General features: G+C 50.6%; 1 protein-coding gene across 2 annotated transcripts in view; it reads left to right on the top strand.

Moving 5' to 3' along the window:
• LOC122541291 (zinc finger SWIM domain-containing protein 1-like) overlaps nt 1-14,768 on the top strand; it is a 68,541-nt gene extending 53,773 nt beyond the window's left edge. For both annotated transcript variants that reach the window (XM_087979538.1, XM_087979539.1), the window contains 2 exons: nt 8,359-9,287; nt 12,469-14,768. In XM_087979538.1, coding sequence (XP_087835664.1) covers nt 8,359-9,287; nt 12,469-12,545 — 1,006 coding nt within the window. In that variant the 3' untranslated portion in view covers nt 12,546-14,768. The remainder of the gene's footprint in view (nt 1-8,358; nt 9,288-12,468) is intronic.
• The last annotated feature ends 2,416 nt before the right edge of the window (nt 14,769-17,184 follow it).

Here is a 17,184-nt window from a genome sequence, read left to right on the forward strand (position 1 = left end):
TGTCAGCGGGTGTAGTTCCGTCAGAGGGTGTAGTCCAGTCAGCGGGTGTAGTCCAGTCAGCGGGTGTAGTTCTGTCAGCGGGTGTAGTTCCTTCAGCGGGTGTAGTTCCGTCAGCGGGTGTACTCCAGTCAGCGGATGTAGTCCTGTCAGCGGGTGTAGTCCTGTCAGCGGGTGTAGTCCTGTCAGCGCGTGTAGTCCTGTCAGCGGGTGTAGTTCTGTCAGCAGGTGTAGTTCTGTCAGCGGGTGTAGTCCTGTCAGCGGGTGTATTCCTGTCAGCGGGTGTATTCCTATCAGTGAGTGTAGTCCTGTCAGTGGGTGTAGTCCTGTCAGCGGGTGTAGTTCTGTCAGCGGGTGTAGTTCTGTCAGCGGGTGTAGTCCTGTCAGCGGGTGTATTCCTGTCAGTGGGTGTATTCCTATCAGTGAGTGTATTCCTGTCAGTGGGTGTAGTTCTGTCAGCGGGTGTAGTTCTGTCAGCGGGTGTAGTTCCGTCAGCGGGTGTAGTCCTGTCAGCGGGTGTAGTTCTGTCAGCGGGTGTAGTTCCGTCAGCAGGTGTAGTTCCATCAGCGGGTGTCGTCCTGTCAGCGGGTGTAGTCCTGTCAGCGGGTGTAGTTCTGTCAGCGGGTGTAGTTCCGTCAGCAGGTGTAGTTCCATCAGCGGGTGTCGTCCTGTCAGCGGGTGTAGTCTTGTCAGCGGGTGTAGTCCTGTCAGCGAGTGTAGTTCCGTCAGCGGGTGTAGTTCCGTCAGCGGGTGTAGTTCCGTCAGCGAGTGTAGTGCCGTCAGCGGGTGTAGTCCTGTCAGCGGGTGTAGTTCCGTCAGCGGGTGTAGTTCCGTCAGTGGGTGTAGTTCCGTCAGCGGGTGTAGTTCCGTCAGTGGGTGTAGTTCCGTCAGTGGGTGTAGTTCCGTCAGTGGGTGTAGTTCCGTCAGCGGGTGTAGTTCCGTCAGTGGGTGTAGTTCCGTCAGCGGGTGTAGTTCCGTCAGTGGGTGTAGTTCCGTCAGTGGGTGTATTTCCGTCAGTGGGTTCAGTTCCGTCAGCGGTGTCGCTCTGTCAGCGGGTGTAGTCCTGTCAGCGGGTTTAGTTCCGTCAGCGGGTGTAGTTCCGTCAGTGGGTGTAGTCCTGTCCGCGGGTGTAGTTCCGTCAGTGGGTGTAGTTCCGTCAGTGGGCGTAGTTCCGTCAGTGGGTGTATTTCCGTCAGTGGGTTCAGTTCCGTCAGCGGTGTCGCTCTGTCAGCGGGTGTAGTCCTGTCAGCGGGTGTAGTCCTGTCAGCGGGTGTAGTCCTGTCAGCGGGTGTAGTCCTGTCAGTGGGTGTAGTCCTGTCAGCGGCTGTAGTCCTGTCAGTGGGTGTAGTTCCGTCAGCGGGTGTAGTTCCGTCAGTGGGTGTAGATCCATCAGCGGGTGTAGTCCTGTCAGTGGGTGTAGTCCTGTCAGTGGGTGTAGTTCTGTCAGCGGTGTCGCTCTGTCAGCGGGTGTAGTCCTGTCAGTGGGTGTAGTCCTGTCAGCGGCTGTAGTCCTGTCAGTGGGTTTAGTTCCGTCAGCGGTGTCGCTCTGTCAGCGGGTGTAGTCCTGTCAGTGGGTGTAGTTCCGTCAGCGGGTGTAGTTCCGTCAGCGGGTGTAGTTCCGTCAGCGGGTGTAGTCCTGTCAGTGGGTGTAGTCCTGTCAGTGGGTGTAGTCCTGTCAGTGGGTGTAGTTCTGTCAGCGGGTGTAGTTCCGTCAGCGGGTGTAGTCCTGTCAGCGGGTGTAGTTCCGTCAGTGGGTGTAGTTCCGTCAGCGGCTGTAGTCCTGTCAGTGGGTGTAGTTCCGTCAGCGGGTGTAGTTCCGTCAGTGGGTGTAGATCCGTCAGCGGGTGTAGTCCTGTCAGTGGGTGTAGTCCTGTCAGCGGGTGTAGTTCCGTCAGTGGGTGTAGTTCCGTCAGTGGGTGTAGTTCCGTCAGTGGGTGTAGTTCCGTCAGTGGGTGTAGTTCTGTCAGTGGGTGTATTTCCGTCAGTGGGTTTAGTTCCGTCAGCGGTGTCGCTCTGTCAGCGGGTGTAGTCCTGTCAGCGGGTGTAGTTCCGTCAGCGGGTGTAGTCCTGTCCGCGGGTGTAGTTCCGTCAGTGGGTGTAGTTCCGTCAGTGGGTGTAGTTCCGTCAGCGGGTGTAGTTCCGTCAGCGGGTGTAGTTCCGTCAGTGGGTGTATTTCCGTCAGTGGGTTTAGTTCCGTCAGCGGTGTCGCTCTGTCAGCGGTGTCGCTCTGTCAGCGGGTGTAGTCCTGTCAGCGGGTGTAGTCCTGTCAGCGGGTGTAGTCCTGTCAGCGGCTGTAGTCCTGTCAGTGGGTGTAGTTCCGTCAGCAGGTGTAGTTCCGTCAGTGGGTGTAGATCCGTCAGCGGGTGTAGTCCTGTCAGTGGGTGTAGTCCTGTCAGCGGGTGTAGTTCTGTCAGCGGGTGTAGTTCTGTCAGCGGGTGTAGTTCCGTCAGAGGGTGTAGTCCAGTCAGCGGGTGTAGTCCAGTCAGCGGGTGTAGTCCAGTCAGCGGGTGTAGTTCCGTCAGCGGGTGTAGTTCCGTCAGCGGGTGTACTCCAGTCAGCGGGTGTAGTCCTGTCAGCGGGTGTAGTCCTGTCAGCGGGTGTAGTCCTGTCAACGGGTGTATTCCTGTCAGCGCGTGTAGTCCTGTCAGCGGGTGTAGTTCTGTCAGCGGGTATTATCCTGTCAGCGGGTGTAGTCCTGTCAGCGGGTGTAGTCCTGTCAGCGAGTGTAGTCCTGTCAGCGGGTGTTGTCCTGTCAGCGGGTGTAGTCCTGTCAGCGGGTGTAGTTCCGTCAGCGGGTGCAGTTCCGTCAGCGGGTGCAGTTCCGTCAGCGGGTGCAGTCCCGTCAGCGGGTGCAGTTCCGTCAGCGGGTGCAGTTCCGTCAGCGGGTGTAGTCCCGTCAGCGGGTGTAGTTCCGTCAGCGGGTGTAGTCCTGTCAGCGGGTGTAGTTCTGTCAGCGGGTGTAGTTCTGTCAGCGGGTGTAGTTCTGTCAGCGGGTGTAGTTCTGTCAGCGGGTGTAGTTCCGTCAGCGGGTGTAGTCCTGTCAGCGGGTGTAGTCCTGTCAGTGGGTGTAGTTCTGTCAGCGGGTGTAGTTCCGTCAGCGGGTGTAGTTCCCTCAGCGGGTGTAGTTCCGTCAGCGGGTGTAGTCCTGTCAGCGGGTGTAGTCCTGTCAGTGGGTGTAGTCCTTTCAGCGGGTGTAGTTCTGTCAGCGGGTGTAGTTCCGTCAGCGGGTGTCGTCCTGTCAGCGGGTGTAGGTCCGTCAGCGGGTGTAGTCCTGTCAGCGGGTGTAGTCCTGTCAGTGGGTGTAGTTCTGTCAGCGGGTGTAGTTCCGTCAGCGGGTGTAGTCCTGTCAGCGGGTGTAGTCCTGTCAGCGGCTGTAGTCCTGTCAGTGGGTGTAGTTCTGTCAGTGGGTGTAGTTCTGTCAGCGGGTGTAGTTCCATCAGCGGGTGTAGTTCCATCAGCGGGTGTAGTCCTGTCAGCGGGTGTAGTCCTGTCAGCGAGTGTAGTCCCGTCAGTGGGTGTAGTTCCGTCAGCGGGTGTAGTTCCGTCAGCGAGTGTAGTGCCGTCAGCGGGTGTAGTCCTGTCAGCGGGTGTAGTCCTGTCAGCGGGTGTAGTTCCGTCAGTGGGTGTAGTTCCGTCAGTGGGTGTATTTCCGTCAGTGGGTTTAGTTCCGTCAGCGGTGTCGCTCTGTCAGCGGGTGTAGTCCTGTCAGCGGGTGTAGTTCCGTCAGCGGGTGTAGTCGTGTCCGCGGGTGTAGTTCCGTCAGTGGGTGTAGTTCCGTCAGTGGGTGTATTTCCGTCAGTGGGTTTAGTTCCGTCAGCGGTGTCGCTCTGTCAGCGGGTGTAGTCCTGTCAGCGGGTGTAGTCCTGTCAGCGGGTGTAGTCCTGTCAGTGGGTGTAGTCCTGTCAGCGGCTGTAGTCCCGTCAACGGGTGTAGTTCCGTCAGTGGGTGTAGATCCGTCAGTGGGTGTAGTCCTGTCAGTGGGTGTAGTCCTGTCAGTGGGTGTAGTTCTGTCAGTGGGTGTAGTTCTGTCAGCGGGTGTAGTTCTGTCAGCGGGTGTCGTTCTGTCAGCGGGTGTAGTTCCGTCAGCGGGTGTAGTCCAGTCAGCGGGTGTAGTCCAGTCAGCGGGTGTAGTTCCGTCAGCGGGTGTAGTTCCGTCAGTGGGTGTACTCCAGTCAGCGGGTGTAGTCCTGTCAGCGGGTGTAGTCCTGTCAGCGGGTGTATTCCTGTCAGTGGGTGTAGTTCCGTCAGTGGGTGTAGTTCCGTCAGCGGGTGCAGTTCCGTCAGCGGGTGTGTTCCTGTCAGCGGGTGTATTCCTGTCAGCGTGTGTATTCCTGTCAGCGGGTGTATTCCTATCATTGAGTGTAGTCCTGTCAGCGGGTGTAGTTCTGTCAGCGGGTGTATTCCTTTCAGCAGGTGTAGTCCTGAGGCGGAGGCAACCCAGACCTCACCTCCCACCTTTATCCCTCATCTTCCCTCTGCCCTTCCCAAAATCCCTGCCTTCCCAGCCGTCATCTCCACTGTGTCACCTTATCCCTCTCAGCGGTTCATTGGGAAGGCAGCCAGTTGAGGGTGACGACTTTCAGGAGAGGGCTCGGTACACTTGGGTCTGTTCTCGATGGAATCAAGAAGGATGAGAGGGGGATCTCACTGAAACGCAAAGAATACGCAGAGGGGTCTGGGTAGAGTAGACGCAGAGAAGATGTTTCCCCTTGTGGGTGAGATAAGGATCTGAAAGAACAGCTGCAGGGAGAAGGAATGACCCTCTGAAACATTTGGCAGATATAATTCATCTCCGTGACAATTTCTGTTTCTATATAACTCCCGCTGCATCACTGTATGTGTGCCTCTTATCTGTTTATCAATTACAATACTCAAGGTATCTCCATTTGTCAGGCTACCTCACAGCTTACTATTTTTCTTACTGCTTCTGACATTCAATGTCTCTACCTCCCTCTGATTCTCCAGTTACATTGATGTGCATCAATGAAAATGTCAGCCTGTGCATTTGTTGGTAACTGAATCTCATATTGATTTCTATGTCATCTTTGTTGAATTTTCTGCTTTGCTTTTTTTAAATTTGTTCATCGGGCGTGGTCAGGATTTATTGCCCCATCCCTAATAGCTCTGGAGAAGGGGATTGTCCGCCATATTTGTGAGTTTTTACATGGCAAGGAGAGTAGGGTGACCCACAGTGTTGCCAGAAAGGGACGTCCAGGATTTTGAAGCAATAACAGTGAAGGAGCATCGGAATAGTTCCAAGTCAGGATGGCGTGTGGTTTGAAGGGAAACTTGCAGTCACTGATGGCATTCCCATGTAACCGCTGGGTATTTGAAGTCAGAGCTTTGGAAGGTAATCTCGGAAGAGTCTTGCTGGGTTGCAGCAGTGCATCTTGTAGATGATGGGCATTGTGGGCCCTCTGTGCATCAGGGACGAGGGGACCAAGTGCCAAAAGTAATGGATTTGGGGCCAGTAAAGCAAGCTGCTTTGCCCTGGATGGTGCCACCCTTCTTGAGCATTGTTGGAGCTGCACTTGTCCAGGCTAGTATTCCATCGCAGCCCTGACACACGTCTTGTAGATGGTGGGCAGGGATTCCTGACATAGAAGTTACCTGGAGAAAGTGAGGGCTGCAGATGCTGGAGATCAGAGCTGAAAATGTGTTGCTGGAAAAGCGCAGCAGGTCAGGTAGCATCCAAGGACTAGGAGAATCGACGTTTCGGGCATAAGCCCTGCCACAGAATCCCTAACCTCTGACCTGCTCTTGACGTTTATGAGGCTGATGCAGTTCAGTCTTCTGTCAAAGGTAACACAAAATGTTAATATAGATATTAGATGTATAGACTCCCTACAGTGTGGAAACAGGCCCTTCGGCCCAACAAGTTCACACCGACCCTCCGGAGAGTAACCCACCAATACACCTAACCAACACATCCCTAAACACTACGGGCAGTTTAGCATGGCCAATTTACCTAACCTGCACATCTTTAGATTGTGGGAGGAAACCCATGCAGACCTGGGGAGAAAGTGCAAACTCTACACAGACAATTGCCCGAGACAGGAATCGAACCAAGGTCCCTGGTGCTGTGAGGCAACGGTGGTAACCACTGAGCCACCGGCTGCCCCGTGAGGGATGTAGCTATGGTAATGTCATCGAGTATCAAGGGTCAGTGGTTAGATACTCTATTGTTGGAGATGGTCATGACCAGGCAACTGTTCAGCACAATGTTTGTTACATTATCAGGACCAAGCCGAATGTAATCCTGGGGGAAAGTGCAGACTGCAGATGCTGGAGATCGGAGTCAAGGGTGTGGTGCTGGGAAAGCACAGCAGGTCAGGCAGCATCCGAGGAGCAGGAATTCCTGATGAAGGGCTTATGCTCCTCGGATGCTGCCTGACTGGCTGTGCTTTTCCAACACCACACTCTCGAAAGACAATAGTCAACAGGTGCAGGAGTAAGCCATTCGGCCCTTCGAGCTAGCACCACCATTCATTATGATCATGGCTGATCATTCCTCAATCAGTCTCCTGTTCCTGCCTTATCCCCCATAACCCTTGATTCCACTATCCTTAAGAGGTCTATCCAGCTCTTTCTTGAAAGTATCCAGAGACTTGGCCTCCATTGCCCTCTGGGGCAGAGCATTCCATACACCCACCACTCTCTGGGTGAAGAGGTTTCTCAACTCTGTTCTAAATGGCCTACCCCTTATTTTTAAACTGTGTCCTCTGTTTCGGGACTCACCCATCAGCGGAAACATGCTTCCTGCCTCCAGAGTGTCCAACCCTTTAATAATCTTATATGTCTCAATCAGATCCCCCTCATCCTTCTAAACTCAAGTGTATACAAGCCGAGTCGCTCCAATCTTTCAACATATGATTGTCCCGCCATTCTGGGAATTGACCTTGTGAACCTATACTGCACTCCCTCAATAGCCAGAATGACCTTCCTCAAATTTGGACACAATACTTCAGGTGCGGTCTCACCAGGGCCCTGTACAGCTGCAGAACTTCCTCTTGTTATGAAGGTCAGCATACCATTAGCTTTCTTCACTGCCTGCTGTACCTGCATGCCTGCTTTCATTGACCAATGTACAAGAACACCTAGATCTCATTGTACTGCCCCTTTCCCTCACTTGACTCCATTTAGGTAGTAATCTGCCTTCCTGTTCTTGACACCGAAGTGGATAGCCACACATTTGTCCACATTAAACTGCAAGTGCCATGCACCTGTCCAAGTCACCCTGTATTCTCCTAATATCCTCTTCACATTTTACCCTGCCACCCAGCTTTGTGTCGTCAGCAAATTTGCTAATATTACGTTTAATGCCTTCATTTATATCATTAATGTATATTGTAAACAGCTGCGGTCCCAGCATCGAATCTTGTGGTACCCCACTGGTCACCGTCTGCCATTCTGAAAGGGATCTGCTTATCATTACTCTTTGCTTCCTGTCAGCCAGCCAAATTTCAATCCAAGTCAGGATTTTGCCCCCAGTATCATGTGACCTAATTTTGCTCACTAATCTCCTATGTGGGACTTTATCAAAGGCTTTCTGAACGTCCAGGTAGACTACATCCACTGGATCTCCCTTGTCCATCTTCATAGTTACATCCTCAAAGAATTCTAGAAAATTAGTCAAGCACGATTTCCCCTTCGTAAATCCATGCTGACTCTGACCTATCCTGTTACTGCTATCCAAATGAGTTGTAATTTTGTCTTTTATAATTGACTCCAGCATCTATCCTACCACTGACGTCAGGCTAACCGGTCTATAATTCCCTATTTTCTCTCTCCCTCCTTTCTAGAAAAGTGGGACAACACTATCCACCCTCCAATCTGCAGGGACTGATCCTTAATCTATAGAACATTGGAAAATGATTACCAATGCGTCCATGATTTCTAAAGCCATCTCCTTAAGTACCCTGGGTTGCAGACCATCGGGTCGCAGGGACGTATCAGCCTTCAGGCCTAACGGTTTATCCACTACCATTTCCTGCCCAATATAAATTCCCTTCAGTTCATCCTCCCGCAGTCCAAGAGTTAGGTGAATTAGCAGTGTAGAATTGTCCCACTTGTGTCATAGGGATGTGCAGGTTAGGTGGATTCAGATCAGCCATGGGGGAGCGTAGGGCTCCGGGGATGGGGGTAGGTGGGTGGAATGCAGTTCTGAGGGTCAGTGTGGATTCAATAGGCCAAATGGCTTCACACGCTGCAGTGATGCTGTGACTGTGCAGAACTGCTTTAGGACGCATCTCTGTGCATTTTTCCCAGGAGAAAGGGAGTGTATTTTTTTTTACTTTGTTTCTCGCCTCCCACGGCCATTTTGACTTGTTTTCTTATTTCCCCCCCCCCCCCCCCCCCCAGGAACCTGCTGCTGGAGATCCTGCATAACATGTGCTACGCAGCGTCGGCTGAGGAGTACGATCTATTGTACCACCAGCTGCTGGACACCAACGCCCAGCGGGCGATCGACTACTTCCACCGGCAGTGGCACGGCAGCCGCGGGCAGTGGGTGGAGAGCTTCAAGCATGAGGGCGAGACCTACCTGACCAGCACCGTCAAACGGGTGGAGCTGCTGAGCCAGCAGCTGCAGGCCCGGCTGGGCAAGCCCGCCGACTCTGCCAGCCTGGCGGAGGGCCTGCTGAGGGCGTTGGGCGGCCTGCGGGCCGAGAGCGAGGGCCGGGACGGCCAGCAGCAGCTGCGGAGCCCACCGGCGGAGTCCAGCCCGGTCGCCGCGGCCTACTGGGAGCTGCTGACCGGCTACGCCTTCGCACGGGTGTGTCGCGAGCTGGAGGAGGCTGAGTGGGTGAGCTTCCTGAGCGCCGGGCCCGAGCGGGCACGGCCCGCCTGCCGCCGCCGGGCACTGCTGACCGGGACCGGCGGCTGCCAGTGCGCCTTCCGCACCGCCATGAAGCTACCGTGCCGGCACCTGCTGGCGCTGCGGCGGCTGCGGGGGCATGAGCTGTACGACCCGACGCTGTGCTCACCACGCTGGAGCCGCCGGCACTGCCAGAGGGACCAGCCGCCGCCGGCGCTCCTCCTGCCAGAGTCCGAGCCTGTCCCTGCCCAGCCGCCAGCAGCCGCGCCCCCCTCGCTAGGGGAGCAGACCCCAGCGGTGGCAGCCACCGCTGCGCAGCAGGAGCGCTACAGCCAGGCGTACCGGCTCTCCCAGAAACTCTCACTGCTCGCGGCCGGCTGCCCCGCCGAGGAGTTCGACAGCTGCTTGGCCGTCATGACCACCGTCACCAACATCTGGGCTCGGGGCGGTCAAGTGCAGGTCACCGAGATAAACGGTTGGTAACTGTCTTCGGAAAGACGTGTGTGTGTCTGTGTGGGTGTGTGTGTCTGTGTGGGTGTGTGTGTGTGTGTGTGTGTGTGAGTCTGTGTGTTAGTCTGTGTGGGTGTATGTGTGAGTCTGTGTGTGTGTGTCTGTGAGTGTGTATGTATTGGTGTGGGTGTGTGTGTGTCTGTGTGTGTGTCTGTGAGTGTGTATGTGTCTGTGTGTAAGTGTGTGTGTGAGTGTGCATGTGTCTGTGTGAGTGGGTGTGTGTCTGTGAGTGTATGTGTTGGTGTGGGTGTGTGTGAGTGTCTGTGTGTGTGTCTGTGTGAGTGTGTATGTGTCTGTGTGTGAGTGGGTGTGTGAGTGTCTGTGTGTGTCTGTGAGTGTGTATGTGTCGGTGTGGGTGTGTCTGTGAGTGGGTCTGTGTGTGTATGTGTATGTGTGTGAGTGTGTGTCTGTGTCTATGTGGGTGTGTTCATGGGGGGTTGGAGGGGGCAGCAGGAGGCTACGGTGCAAAAAACAAATTCAATCATAGAATCTCTGCAGTGTGGGAACAGGCCCTTTGGCCCAACACCCACGCAGACACGGAGAGAATGTGCAAACTCCACACAGACAGACACCCGAGGCTGGAATCGAACCCAGGACCCTGGTGCTGTATGGCTGCAGTGTTAACCACTGAACCATGGTGCCACCCATAAATTTCTTTAGGGTTTGAGCTATAGGGAGAGGCTGAATAGGCTGGGGCTGTTTTCTCTGGAGTGTCGGAGGCTGAGGGGTGACCTCATAGAAGTTTATAAAATCATGAGGGGTATGGATCGGATAAATAGACAAAGTCTTTCCCTGAGCTGTGGGAGTCCAGAACTAGAGTGCATAGGTTTAGGGTGGGAGGGGAAAAAATTTTAAAAAGACCTATAGGGGCAACTCTTTCATGCAGAGGGTGGTGCGTGTATGGGATGAGCTGCCAGAGAAAGTGGTGGAGTTGGGTGCAATTACATTTTAAAAGCATCTGAATGGGTATATGAACAGGAAAGGTTAAGAGGGATATGGACCAACTGCTGGCAAATCAGACTAGATTAGTTTAAGATATCTGGTTATCATGGACGAGTTGGAACAAGGGATCTGTTTCTGTGCTGGGTGGCATGGTGGCTCAGTGGTTAGCACTGCTGCCTCACAGCACCAGGGTCCCAGGTTCGATTCCAGCCTCGGGCGACTGTCTGTTTGGAGTTTGCACATTCTCCCCGTGTCTGCATGGGTTTCCTCCTGCAGTCCAAAGATGTGCAGGTTAGGTGAATTGCCCACGCTAAATTGCCCGTAGTGTTAGGTGCATTAGTCAGGGGTAAATGTAGGGGAATGGGTCTGGGTGGGTTACTCTTCGGAGGGTCGGTGTGGACTGGTTGGGCCGAAGGGCCTGTTTCCACACTGTAGGGAATCTAATCTCTGTGACTCTATATATTCATTCACAGGATGAGGGAGTCACTGCCTAGACCAGCCTTTATTGCCCCTCCATAATTGCCCAAAGGGTATTTCAGAGTCAACCACATTGCTGTGGGTCTGGAGTCACATGGAGGCAGTCTCCTTCCCTCAAGGACGTGAGTGAACCAGATGAGTTTTGTTCTCCCCCAACAGCCGATATTAGATTCATGGTCATTGTCAGACTCTTGGTTCCAGATTTTTATTGGATTCAAATTCCACCCTCTGCCGTGATTCGAGGTCAGGTGCCCAGAATATTACCTGAATCTCTGGATTAGCAGTATAGTAATAATACCAATAGGTGTACAAAAAAGCAAGAGCACATGCAAACACGACAACACTACAAATGGTGTGTGCGGCGTGTGCTTGTAATCTGATATACAGTGTATGCTGGAGAAACATCTGACAACGCTGTTTCAGTGGTTAGCACTGCTGCTTCACAGCACAGGGGACCCAGGTTCGGTTCCATCTCCGGACTTCACACATTCTCCCTCTCTCCTGCTTCCCCCCACAATCCAAAGATGTGTGGGTTAGCGAGAATTAGTTTTTTCTAATGATGTGCACTTAAAGACCTTTTTGATGCTCAGTATGTGAGGAGTCCAATGAGGGATGAATCATGTAATGGGAAATGAGGAAGTGCAGATCCACGAAGTAACTGTAGGTGAATGTTTAACTGATAACGATCATCCAACAGGTTTATAATAGCAATTTAGTAAGATATAAGTAAGACAAACAGCATGGTCATAAATAGAATGGAGAGAAGCTAAAAGTAGGACTTGAGAAGAACTTGGGGAAATTAGACTCGGAAAAGTATTGAATGAAGACACTATATATGTTTAAAACAGTAATCAATAATCTGCGAGAGAGAGAGATTCTACGAAAGGAACAAAACAATGAATACATATTTTGATGAATAAATAAGTTGGCAACGTTTAAACTAAAGTAAAAGTTGCATTAAGTATATGGGCAGTGAGGGATAGGATGATGTACTATTGCATTGGAAACGTGAAAATCAATATTCTGTGGAACATGTCAGGAATACAGGAAGAATCTGAATTGGGATAGGCTCTAAGCAATGGACGCAAAAAGCTCTTGGGAAATAAAAATATTAAATAACAATTTTTGCCTCTGTAGTTAGCAAAGCAATGCCATTGGAAGATGGTAAAGAGATATGTGAACAGTTAAGATAGAAAGGTGGGCGATAATTAATAAATCAAACTCCGAGAACGTGAGAAGCGTAGGGATGACCCAAATTCTTTTGTATCAGAAGAAGTTACAAAAGAGAACAGAGGCTTTATTACATATTGTATTGTAGATGTGAAAATCTATATACCACCCAGGTCCTCTGTTGCGATCACATTTTCTATCGTTCACTGTGGTGTCCACTGTGTTGCATGTGTCATCTGTCGCTGGTTACTACCATGTCCTTTAATCACCATTTATTTGCCACATCCAGTATTGTCAATTGTTGTCGCATACGTGTACTGTCACTGGTTGTGGCCTCTTGTTGCCAGGTATTGGCATGTATTGTCTCACTACTTGTTACCATGTTTTTTGCCACCAGTGCCACGCACGCTTTGCATTGCCAGTTGTTAAGTGCCCCCTTACCTTGTTACTACGCTTGATCATTATTAATGTTTGTGACTGAATGCATCTACAAGTTACTTTTGTGAATATTACTGTCCTCTAACATCACTCACCAGGGCTTGCTACTTTATTTTCAGTGACTCGCCCAGGAGAGGACAAACCGCCCACACCCGAAAACATGCCAAGCGAGGTTAACAACACAAATCAGAACTGAGTTTAAACCCAGCGCACGTCGGACAAGAGAAACTCCTCACGTTCACCGGGGATGGATTGCCCTTACTCTGATCCAGCTTCAGGATGTGTACGGATGGATTAGTCTCATACACTCACCCCTCAGACACGCTCGTCCGTGATCCTCACTGCACAGCGGGCTGTCTCACTCGGCCTTCGGTTTGACTGTGAAGTTAATTCATTTGAAGGCCTGAAGCTCAGTTGAATTGGCCTGTCATAAACAAGGGAGGGATTCTGTGGTGATCCTGGTGCCACGATTTGTGAGGGGAATTGCCAGTTTGTTCCCGTCAGTAAGGTGTTTAACTCTCAATGGATGAGAGTCTAAACGTAACAAGAGGAAGAGAGGCAAGAGCACTGGACTTTTAAGCCCGAACAGTCGCAAATGCAGAGTGTGTGAGCAGAGAGCCATGTTGAAGTCAAGTGTGTCCACACCTTTGGTATGTTTCTGACAATGGCATTGACGGGCAAGATAGGTTTGTTCAAACTGTTGAACAGATACTGACACTTCCCTCATTTCGAGGCACAAGCATCTGTTTTTCACTAAGGAGCCTGGAGACAGGTATGGATGGACGGATGGAGAGGCTGCCATCTGATCAGGCCCGTGACTGAAGCTGGAACAGTAAAAGGCCATTCAGCCCCTTATGACCAGGGATTGTTGGGCAGTGAGTTGACAGAATCCTCCCTACCCTCCTGCCAGCCTGTATTACTTAGAAACTATCGCACCCTCCCCACCCTCAAAGAAAAAGCAAGTTTAATGGAGCAAGACCTTTATTGCAGGGCCACGAATGGAACTTGTGTCTTTCCTGATCAGTTGTGATCATGCAGCATCCTTTGCATGTCCTTCCCTTACTCGGACAGAATGGGAGAAACGGGAGGTTCAGCACATCCTTCAGGTAAAAACAGAAAAGGTCAGAGACATGCAGTGCCTGGAAAGAGCAGAGAGATTATAACATTTAATCCATGTGTAACCCTTCAAATTCCAACAGGTTCTGCTTCAATATGGGATCAGTAAGAACTGTTCTCTAAAATTATCAAAGGATGTACACTTCTCAGTTAAGGATTGAGGATTTGGACTTTACTGACAATGTGCTTTACAGATTCCCAACAATCTCTCTGCTCTTCACAGACACTGCATGTCTCCTGCTTCTCCCTAAAGGATGTGTTGAACCTCCCATTTCTCACATGCTGTCCTAATAAGGGAAGGCCACTGCAAAGGAGAAATCAGCCAACTCTCTGCCCAACAATCCCTGCTGATCTCATGAGGGGCTGAATGGCCTTTTACTGTTCCTACTTCAGTCACAGGCACGATCAGATGGCAGCCTCTCCATCCGCCAGTCCATACCTGTAACCAGGCTCCTGAGGGAAGAATAGGCTTGTGAGGTGCCAACACTGTATTCCCTCCCCACTCTCTCATTCCCACTCTCCCCCCCTGTCTCTCACTTGCTCGCCCCCTCTCTTGTTCTCTCTCCATTACTTTGTCCTTTCCCTCACTGTTGTGCTACTTTCTTTTCTGTTGTTTCCTTTCTCCCTGGTGCACTCTGCCTTGCCTCATGGTCCTTTCTCATTTTCTCCCGTTGCTAAATCTGACCTAAAAGCAAAAAGGGCCAGGGAAATTCAGAGGGCCTGGTAACATCTGCAGAGACAGAGAAACAGTTAACTTTCTGAGTCCAATATGACCCAAATTCAGAACTCAGTTCTTCAGAGCATGTTACAGAGAGTCATTAGACTCCAAATGTTGGGTTTGTTTCTCCCTTCACAGGTGCTGCCAAACCTGCTGAGTTTCTCCATCACTTCTTGTTTGCATTACAAATCTGCACCTACATTATTTTTGCTTTTATCTTCATCTGACCAGTTCTCCCAAATTTCTGGCATTCTCTGTGCCCTGTTTGCTTTGCCTCCTTGCCAGACAGTTGAGTCTAAATTGTTGAGATTCTCTTCCGAGCTCCGTGCAATGGCTGATTCTTTCTGATCAATGTACCCGATTGATTCTCATGTGAATGAAATTTTTATTAATACATCAGGTCTTTTTGGATACGCGAAGCATTGTTCCAACAATGTTGGGATAGCTCTATGTATAGCACTGGTTTGAATTAACTTCCTTTAGTGTGTGAAAGGTCCGATGTGATTGTGAATTATTCACACTTTTTAATAATGTAGTGGGGCTCATCTATAGAGTGTTTTCTGTACAATAAAGGCTTTTCTTTCACAAGCAACAGCTCCATTTGTTGTTTTATGTCCAATTCCCATTCTAGTCACGGGAATGGCCTGTTATTGGTGTTACCTGGATAATCACTGATAGCAAATGGAGAATTGTGTAAACTGCTAAACTGTTTGCAACCAACAAAAGCGTAGTCTCATAAAACATTCGTGGTATCTTCGTTGGTTTGTGACACAAAAATGACATCGATTGAGCTGAATGAGTCACTTAATGCTGCAAAAATGGCGAGTTCAGTGTCATCTCTCTCTAATGCAGTGCTTCCCAATCTATTTCTCAGTGTGACCCCATCTTAACGCGTGGAAACTTAACATAATCCCAGATATCAATGAGGTCAAAAGTAGACAGGCAGGAGGCAGGAAGAACACAGCGAGCCAGGCAGCATCAAGAGAAGAAGGGTTACACCCGAAACATCAACTTCTCCACCTCCTGAAGCTGCCTGGCTTGCTGTGCTCTTCCAGCCCCCTGCCTGTCTACTTTGGATTCCAGCATCTGCAGGTTTTTTTGTGTCTCTGACCAAGTCAACAAAATCAAGCCAGCGACAATGTTTCATTTTTCTCATTTCTATGCAGCTTCGTATTCTCCTCTCCTTCCCTGAGGAATTAGATGGTGCTAATTCCCAACTTGAATGTCACAGTGATTATCTGGTAGTAGCAGTTTGCCACGTGTTTCTCCGGGCCTTCAAGCAGCTCCACATTCATTACAATGTCCCTCCATGCTCCATGGACACCATACTCTTTTACCCACCTACCACAAAAAGTCAGCATGGGCAAACCACGAGCCTCATCACATTATTTTTTTTTCCCAGATCAACTCACGCACCACTTCAGCAACTCAAGACTTCGCTTTGGAATTTTGCACCACTTCCGATCTGTCAGATAACTTACTGTGTGCGTAGACATGCGTTTCATGTATCAACGCAGGACAGGCATTTCTCAGCACTCACGGCATCAGGGTCCCAGGTTCGATTCCAGCATCTGTGTCTGTGTGGGTTTCCTCCGGGTGCTCTGGCTTCCTCCCACAGTCCAAAAATGTGCAGGTCAGGTGAATTGGCTGTGCTAAATTGCCCATAGTGTTAGGTGCATTAGTCAGAGGAAAGTGGGTCTGGGTGGGTTACTCTTCAGTGGGTCAGTGTGGACTGGTTGGGCTGAAGGGCCTGTTCCCACACTGTAGGGAATCTAATCTAATCTTACTTTGCACTGATTTGGAGGCTCCCAGTGTCTACGAATGCATGGGTTTATTCAGCACTGAGGGAAAGGTAGGCAGTTCGTCTTGGTGCAGTGGACAGCAAAGGGGTGGCTGTACAGCAGTGTGCTACATCAATGTCACATCTACACTATGAGTCAACAGTTTACACAGCAAGGCAAAAGTGAGGACTGCAGATGCTGGAAACCAGAGTTTAGATCAGAGTGGTACTGGAAGAGCACAGCAGGTCAGGCAGCATCCGAGGAGCAGGAAAATCGATGTTTTGGGCAAAAGCCCTTCATCAGGAATAGAGGCAGGAAGCTTCCAGGGTGGAGAGATAAATGGGGGGGAGGGGGGGCACTGGGGAGAAGGTAGCAAAGAGTACAATAGGTGAATAGCGGGTGGGGATGGAGTTGATAGGTCAGCGGGGAGGGTGGAGCGGAGTTTACACAGCAAACTCACCGCACATGCTTCAACCAAACAAACATGGCTGAAAGTCAAAGGAGTACAGTCCTTCGTGGAGTAGCAACAATGTTTCACTCCCTCAGTGATTATTCAAATCCACTTATTGTAGATTGAAGTATTATACTGCTGCTGTTTCTACCTGGATATCTGTCGTCATGGCCAGTCTCATCTGTCTTGGGCCGCCATTACGCATCCTCTTTGTCCAATTAAATATTAGGTGGACTCATTTCCACACTGCCTCCTAAGACAGATTTCTGCAGCACATCAATTTTGATCATATAGCCAAAATACTGACCTTTTCTGGATGTTAACCTTTTGGAGTTCTTTTACGTTTGCAATTGTAAATGCCTCTTCATTTGTCTAATGCTCTGCACGTTAACCTTTCGGAGGCACAGATCACAGAAACCTGGGTCAACGTTCCATCACTATCAGGGGGAAGTGAGTACTGCAGTTGCTGGAGAAGACGGCCAAGTTTAGAGTGGTGCTGGAAAAGCACAGCATGTCAGGCAGCATCCGAGGAGCAGGAAAATCCACGTTTCAAGCAAAAGCCCTTCATCAGGTTCCATTACTAGCATTCTAGGACAGCTGACTATCTAAATCAAGTCTTAGTTGGTGTGAGTCTGGAGTCACAGTCTAGGATGTTCTTCCCTAAAAGGCATCGGTGAAGCAAATCAGTATTTATCACAGTCACCATTCTGCTAATACAAGAGTTTCTAATTCCAGATTTTGTTCATCGAATTCCAACTTCACCAGCTGC

This window comes from Chiloscyllium plagiosum, unplaced genomic scaffold, assembly GCF_037043375.1.
Source record: "Chiloscyllium plagiosum isolate Xiang-an unplaced genomic scaffold, Cpla_swu_hap1 HiC_scaffold_35, whole genome shotgun sequence".
NCBI lineage: Eukaryota > Metazoa > Chordata > Chondrichthyes > Orectolobiformes > Hemiscylliidae > Chiloscyllium > Chiloscyllium plagiosum.